Source organism: Frankliniella occidentalis, unplaced genomic scaffold (genome assembly GCF_000697945.3).
Source record: "Frankliniella occidentalis isolate FOCC.00 unplaced genomic scaffold, Focc_3.1 Scaffold65, whole genome shotgun sequence".
Classification (NCBI taxonomy): domain Eukaryota; kingdom Metazoa; phylum Arthropoda; class Insecta; order Thysanoptera; family Thripidae; genus Frankliniella; species Frankliniella occidentalis.
The window spans coordinates 591,054-598,429 of NW_026267195.1; the positions used below are offsets into that span (position 1 = coordinate 591,054).

The following is a 7,376-nucleotide window of genomic DNA, read 5'->3' on the forward strand; positions in this document are numbered from 1 at the left end:
AGTTTTACCAAATTTTTGAATTTGTTTACTATAATTTAAAAAATTGAACAAGGACATGGCAGGTGTTGTTACATCCACCACAACATCATAACTCACCAAAGTCTTGGTGCTCCATATTTACAAAAATCAATTTCATTCTTAACATAAACAACATTTCTCTCGATCTCCCACGCACGCACACACACATACACACATTCGCGTAATATCACACAGTCATAATACACTCACATCCACAACACACCGTCATTCGTCAGTCTCTCGGTACGTATATAAACATTTTCACTTGGAAATGACAATAAAAACTGAGACAAGAACACAAGTTGCTCCCGAATAAGTTTCTGTTATTTGGCTTCGCTGGGCGCGCAACAAGTTCAAATGATATAACAAAAATGTAATATAACAATTATTCATTTCTCAAATGTAAAAAAATAAATGAAATAAACAATAGCTATAAAATAGCAAAGAACAGCCAGTTTTGAAGTTCGCAAAAGAGGGGCGGATATCACGAGGCATCCGCGAACTACAAATAATAATTATATAATATTAACAAAACGACAACATTTGCGCAAAGGGAAAACGCAGCAACTAAGTAAGAAGTCGAACAGAAAACTTTTGACTTTTAGGTGGGCCAAAACAAGCAACAATGGGCGACGCAGTGCGACCCGCACGGCCTAAATGAGTAACTATTGTGATAACATCCAGCGCTGGTTGCACCTCGCTCCCCGCCACGCCGCCGGAGCACGCCAGCACGCTTCAGGTCGAAAAGGCTCGGTGGATTTCGTCACCGGGGCGCAACAGCTAATTGCAGCAAGCAAACCGCAAAACACAAACTGACAAAAATGAAATGGGAGCGCAGCACTGTGGCGTCACACTGCCACACAGCCAGTAGCAGCCAGCGGTGAAACACAAAGTTTTAGTACATATTTGAATAATCATAATAAAAATGGCAAAGAGAGTCGAAACAGAAGATCGCCACACTCCAAACACAGTCGACCGACCGTACCGGGACCCACTGGCTGAAAACCCCCATGCACTTTCGTAGTTGTACTGTACCGCACGCATGCGCGCGGACGGGTTGCCTACTTGCGCGGGGCTGTGAGGCGCCGCGCCATGCAGTCGGATTACAGGAGGCAACTCGCCCGCTCGCCTCCACGCGGTACAATAGAACTTGGGCGGCGCACTGGGGTTTTCCAGTGGACGAGTTGGTAAAATTTCATTCCGAATGCAGTTGGGCCCCTGCTCCGCGCAGGGTAGCGCTCGCAGCGGGGCGCGGCTGGCGCCCGCATGGCCGCGCCACGGGGCGTCCCGCTCCCCCACCCCGCCCCTCCCTCACCGCGCCCCTTAAAGGACCCGAGTCCCGAGGCAACCGAGCGCCGTTGAATATTCAAGGGCCCAATGCAGCGGGGCGCTTATCTCATCTGATAACAGCACTATCTCAAAAAAAAGGGAGAAAAATAAAAAGATGGGCCCGGTGAACATGCTGGCTGCGCGTGGCAAGGCGAAGCGCAAGGCGCATTGTCCAGTGCTGGCCTTACATATGTGCAGCGAGCCACAAGTGACACTCGTAGATGATTTCTGTCTCCCTTGCAGCTAGCTGCCAAAGAGGGTTCCAAACCTTCCGGGCTACGCGGAGAAAATTTTGCTCTCGAAGTCGAGTAAATTTAAGTGTGCGAAGGGGGAATTCCGGCACAGCGACCCAGTACAATTTAACATATTTCATGGAAACAACGAAAACCAAACGTTATGTAACAATAGATTGCGCTAACTAGAAAAGGTGTACATTGGTACAGTACTGATAGCAATGGAAGGGTAAATTAATCACATACATATGCAAGGAACAGTGGGAAAGCAGGTATACAGGAGGGAAACAAACAGGGCATCAGTTCTAGATATAGACTGTGCAACAAGCAAGAAACCAGAGGTAAAATTTAACAAATGATTGCTGTGGATGGCATTACTTAAAGCGTGATTAAAGAAACAATACACAAGCGCAATAGAAGATATAAGAGCATACAATAATTAATCCATATGAATCACTGAAGTGGGTGTCCTGTGGAGTCCATAAAATACATACTGACTCCATTCAAACAATACATACAATTAAAATTTCATAATTAACTACATTATCACAGTGATAATGACACCAACATTTGCTGGTTCTAGTGCTGGTATAATCAAGCATCATGGCTAGTAAGTGCATGTTGACCTAACACCTATATCACAAACAATTAAACGCTCTTTTCAAAGGGGCATGCACCCTCCCGATGAAGAGCACAGGTAAACAACAGTCTACCCCAGAACTTTACCTCGTCCGAAATACGGGGCGATACGCTCTGCACGACCAAACGTCCCTCAGACAAGTTTTAAAACCATAAGTAATGCCATACACATGTGTAACTTGATTTGAGCCAGCTTACAATACACACTCTCGGACACACGCACGCACGCACGCATACATACACACAAACACATACGCTCAATAATTTGTTACTAAATATCCATTAGACACTGAAAAACGTCTACATGTTCACTAAATGAGCTTTAGGAATCTATAGCATTATATAAAATATCACATTGGTTTGGGGAAAAGGGGATTGATCCCAGGGGTGCGGTTTCGATGTGCAGTCCATTCTGGGTCTCGTACCGGCGACGCACCGCCGCACGGAGCGGACTCGAGAAGCCCAGACGACCCAGGCCAGGTTACGCCCAGGGTCACCGCACAGCCACGTGTCCGAGACCTAAGTTGATGGTGGCCAGCTTCGGCATCTTCATGAGGCTCTCCATGGCGGCGCGCGAGATACCCGTGCAGCCGTACAGGTCGATGTACTTGAGGTTCTTGCAGGTCTCGGCCACGGTGTGCAGCCCCGCGTCCGTGAGGTGCCTGCACTGGCCAATGTTGAGCGTGTCCAGGTCCGCGAGCATCCTGGCGATGCGCTTGATGCCGTCGTCGGTGACGGGGCAGGCGCTGAGGGAGAGCGACCGCAACCCGTACAGCGACTGCGAGATGTGCTGCAGCGCCGAGTCGGTGATCTTGTCGCAGAAGGATACGTCCAGCTGGCTCAGCTTGGCGCCGCCCTCGGCCAGGTACGAGACCCCCGTGTCCGTGATGTACTCGCAGGCGCGCAGGTTGATGGACTCGAGCTGCGGCATGCGGGCGAGGTGACGGAGCCCCGCGTCGCAAATGCCCACACAAAAGCTGAGGTTGACGCTCTTGAGCTTCTTGAGGCCGGTGGACATGTGGCGCAGCGCCTCGTCAGACAGCCGCTGACAGTCTTGCAGGCCAAGGTACTCGAGCTCCAGGTTGCCGTCGGCCGTCTCCGGGTTGAGGCCCGACAGGTGGGCGATGCCCTGGTCCGAGACGAGCCAGCAGGACCGCAGGTCGAGGCGGCGGAGCCGCTTCAGCCCCCAGGCGATGAGCAGCAGCCCCGTGTTGGTGATGTTCGAGCAGCCCTCCAGCCTCAGGGTCTCCAGGTTCTTGACGTGCTGTGCGATGCGCCCCACGGCCGTGTCGGTCAGCTGCTTGCACAGCGACAGGTTGAGCTCCGTCAGGGTGGGCAGGTCCGTGACAAAGGCGTGCGACAGCCCCACGTCCGTCACGTTGTAGATGCCGCTCAGGTTGAGCGAGGTGAGCGCCGGCACGCCGACGACCACCTCGCGCAGGGACTTCTTGAGGGAGAGCACTTGGACGCGCTTGATGCCACGCCAGACCAAACTCTGAAAGAGCGACGGGTTGGACCGCCGGAGGTGCAGCTTGGCCTCCACACCACGCCACACCGACTTCTGGTACGCCGCATCGCGCCAGGCCGTGCACACCTGCGCCGCGCGACCCTTACCGCTCACGTCCAGGTAGCTGAAGATGAGCGCGAGGATCTCCGGGTACAGACAGGTGACATGCGTCTGCTCCTGCTCCGCCTCGTCCTCCACCTGCTGCTGCTGTTGCTGCTGCCGGAGGAGCAACTGCTGGTGGGCTTGCTGGTGCTGCTGCTGTTGCAGCAGGTGGTGGTAGTGGTGCTGGTGTTGCAGGTGGTGGTACGCGTCCAGCGCCGAGGGCACTCGAAGCTCCAAACCCAGCTGAGGCTGCGGCGAGTGCACCCGCTGCACCTGCAGGTGCGGCTGGTGCAGCCGGTGCAGATGGTAGGGTTGCGGCCGGTGGTAGTCCGACTTGGAGGAGCGAATTGTCGTCACATTGGCCAACCGGTGGTCCGGCAGCTCGGTGTAGATGAGCGGGTGGTGTTCCTCCATCATTACACTACACATGGGCACAAGTAAGCTTGGCACTCACACACGCACACGCACACACACGACTATAACGAGTTCGGCGCCATGGCACGAGCGGAACGGCACGGCGTAGCGCTCCACGGAGTGGCTCGGTTGGGTGCTCGTACACGACTGACGGGGACGGGACGGCACGGCGGGCCGCGCTCGCGGGCCGCGAGGAGTACACAAGTGTATACGCCAGCCGTGCACAGACCTTCGACAAAGTCCCGCCAGAGAGCGCTCCTCTCCAGTTAGATCGAGGGAGGGGACGGGCGAGGGGTGGAGGCTCGAGGGGCGTCCTGGCTGTCCTGGCTGTCCTGGCCTTCCCCCTCCCACTACACCTAGTTCGTCCGTCGCTCACCCGCCAGCTCTAGCATGCAGGCCCAGCTCTTCGGTCGCCTTGCACGTGGGGTAAATAGATACTAGATGCTCTAAGGATGACACCTACATCGTGTGTAATCAGTCAATCATATAATTGAAAAACTTACAAAACAATTATGACGGATTCGGTTTATCATGAAGTGCAACATACATATCTTCAAGACCTTTCAAGAGAAGTAAAGCAGCCTCATGTGTAACAGAGCCCTCACGTTTGAGACGTCTCAGTAAAAAGAAAATACTCTTTATCTGAGATCGACCCTGTACTAATTTCTGTTTCAACGTTTTAATGCGCTGTTGTGCTTTCATTGCCTCTGTTTTCACAAGTGTAAGTGATCTTATGGTTTTTAAAGGGGTGCTAAAGTCACCATCTGATAAAACTGCTGTGCTAATACTTGGTTTACCACGCTGGATTTTACTTGCTTTTTTTATTGCCACAAGTGCATCTGATCTCCCAGTTTCCAGATGGGCATCAATGACACTTTCAGATAGATCTGCTGTGATACTGCTACCCCAGTCATATGCTGTTGAAACTTCTTGATGTGCTTCAGCCTCAGTTCTGAAAATGGACAAGTAGAAACCAGAGAAGAATAAGTCAACTGCAGATCTTCCTAGTTAAGAAAACTAAAGTACCAATATCTTACATGTCCAACTGTTGATTAGAAATAAAGTTATGGTCTTCCTTGTAATATCTGGAACAGAGGAAAGAAATGCAAAACTATAGGGAAAGTGGCAAAAGGGTAATTGCAGCTAAATAATCTTACACTGCAGCAAATTTCTTAAATTCCAAAAGCATTATTTTAAAAATACAAACCCAGTTAATCCTTGGTCAGATGCAGAGATCCCAGGCTCTGATTCAGAATTCGGATAACTAGATAGAGAACTTTCTGAATGGGTAGGGCTTTGATGTGGGCTTGTTGACTCTTCAGTTCCCTCATTCCTTAGAAAAAAAATAATACAATGATTAATACAATATTATATTTAACAATTAACAGTAATATGATCAAATCAATTCATTCAACACATACGGGTCCACTAACATATCACTGTCCAGCTCAGGGTTGAGAGGACCAGGTGTCAGGTGAAATAAATCTTCCAATCCTCTGTCAAAATCATTGATATCATCTAAACATTCTGATTCTAGGTGAGGTATCAGATGATACTTGAAAGCTGTTTCTGCAGTGAACCTTGGAGAAATATTTCCTTTGTAATTTAAAAATTAAATCTGATAAAATGTAGCACAAAATTCACTGCTTAACACAATGAGTCCCACATGACCACACATATGGCCACAATAGCATGTAAAAGGGGACCCCCTGGGACTCAATGTGTTAACAGGGTAAATAACAGAATACTTAGGAAAACTTACTTTGGAGCAATAGTAGGTATGGCATTCATGGAAATTTCACCACTAGGGAGATAACATGACTTTTCAAAGTGTAAGGAACAAACATAGATATTACTACCTCCAGGCTGTGGTTGGAAATCGTGGGTTCGGTTGCACCTAATTATGAAATTTGTCCATTTCGCCAGGAGATTTTCAGTAGAAGGAATTCTGTAAGTATAATGAATATAAACACATGATAATAATTATCTATAGCTCATGCAATTACACATTTCTGCATTTTATACTTACGAGTGCCAATGTGTTCTGTGATCCTGTTCCTGCACATCATGATTTCGGCAGGCCCTCAAGATGCAAGACTTCTGATTTTTCTGAAGGATATTCTCCTCAGGAGAACAAAGGGTAGCAATCCGAACACGAGTATCTACTTTGCTCTTTAGAGCTATGTCAGAGACACGATGTTCTGGTGGAACCTTAATTAATTCCTCTAGGCTCAAATTAAAGTTATTGACGAGTTCCAAAAGTTTTGAATCTAGGTGAGGTATGAGCCGGAATTTATAGGCAATCGCAGCTGAAAATCTGTGCAAATTGTTTCTTAGGAAATAAAACTTGACAGTAGTTAAATAGATGAAATGTGTGATTTCTTACTTGGGCGGGGGTATTGTGGGCACGGCATCCTTACTAAGTTTACCATAATCAACAAAATCTTCTTCCTCAAAGTGAAGCGAACAAAGGTAGGTACCTTTTGTATTTACTGCAGCGTTAGTGCGATTAAATTTTTGAACAAAAACCAGCCACTCTGATAAAATTTCATTGGGATATTTTGGGAACCTGAAACCAATAAAGCAGACAAAGAAACAAAAGTGAAGAATACAGCACCACGAACAATCCATGTGGCGAGGTTATGAAAGCTCAAAGCTGTCACGCACGGAAAGTGGTAAACACATCGTATGTCTTCTTTTGACAATCCCTCATTCGGAGGTGGGAATGTCTTCAGGTCCCGGTTAGTGCATGTCCTCAAAATGCAGTAATTAGGCATCGTGTGGGCTCCACCCCAAGATTCATGGAATCGCTGACTGCACACTTGCTACATTCTTGAGAACCCGCGTATACACAACCAAACCATCCACCACCAATAAACAAAATAAATTGTATAGAAGAAGAAAGGCAATTTGGTAAAATTTGTTTGTAAATTGAAATTATTTTAATTTTCTTAAGATAAAATTTTGAGTTTTTTCTCGTGTCTGTGGGTATGCTTTTGAAGTTCGAAGCGGGCGAGGGCGCTACGACTCATGCCTTCTAATTGGCTATTGAAGTCACGTGGGCCTTATCAAATATAGCGCGAATATTTGAACGGCCCATCTTTCTTGCAAGATGGTCCGATCTGATCTCTGAT

General features: G+C 48.2%; 2 protein-coding genes across 2 annotated transcripts; both read right to left on the bottom strand.

The window, feature by feature from the left end:
- Positions 1-2: 2 nt before the first annotated feature.
- On the bottom strand, positions 3-4,569 carry LOC113208775 (F-box/LRR-repeat protein 14). Its single transcript, XM_026425938.2, has one exon. The coding sequence runs from the start codon at positions 4,255-4,257 to the stop codon at positions 2,713-2,715; it is 1,545 nt and encodes a 514-aa protein (XP_026281723.2). The 5' UTR covers positions 4,258-4,569; the 3' UTR covers positions 3-2,712.
- A 137-nt stretch (positions 4,570-4,706) lies between these two features.
- On the bottom strand, positions 4,707-7,376 carry LOC113208779 (uncharacterized). The gene is made up of 8 exons (XM_026425946.2): positions 6,910-7,376; positions 6,629-6,811; positions 6,272-6,559; positions 6,005-6,190; positions 5,664-5,822; positions 5,450-5,575; positions 5,280-5,327; positions 4,707-5,194 (listed from the first exon to the last, which is right to left on the bottom strand). The coding sequence occupies exons 1-8, from the start codon at positions 7,017-7,019 to the stop codon at positions 4,753-4,755; spliced, it is 1,542 nt and encodes a 513-aa protein (XP_026281731.1). The 5' UTR covers positions 7,020-7,376; the 3' UTR covers positions 4,707-4,752.

What these genes read in the sequence shown, in the direction of transcription:
- LOC113208775 (XM_026425938.2), bottom strand. Translation starts at nt 4,257, where the DNA reads ATGTGTAGTGTAATGATGGAGGAACACCACCCGCTCATCTACACCGAG.
- LOC113208779 (XM_026425946.2), bottom strand. Translation starts at nt 7,019, where the DNA reads ATGCCTAATTACTGCATTTTGAGGACATGCACTAACCGGGACCTGAAG. An exon ending in CCCACAATACCCCCGCCCAA is followed by an intron (nt 6,560 to 6,628) that starts GTAAGAAATCAC and finishes CAATTTGCACAG; the next exon opens with ATTTTCAGCTGCGATTGCCT. An exon ending in CACAGAACACATTGGCACTC is followed by an intron (nt 6,191 to 6,271) that starts GTAAGTATAAAA and finishes TTATACTTACAG; the next exon opens with AATTCCTTCTACTGAAAATC.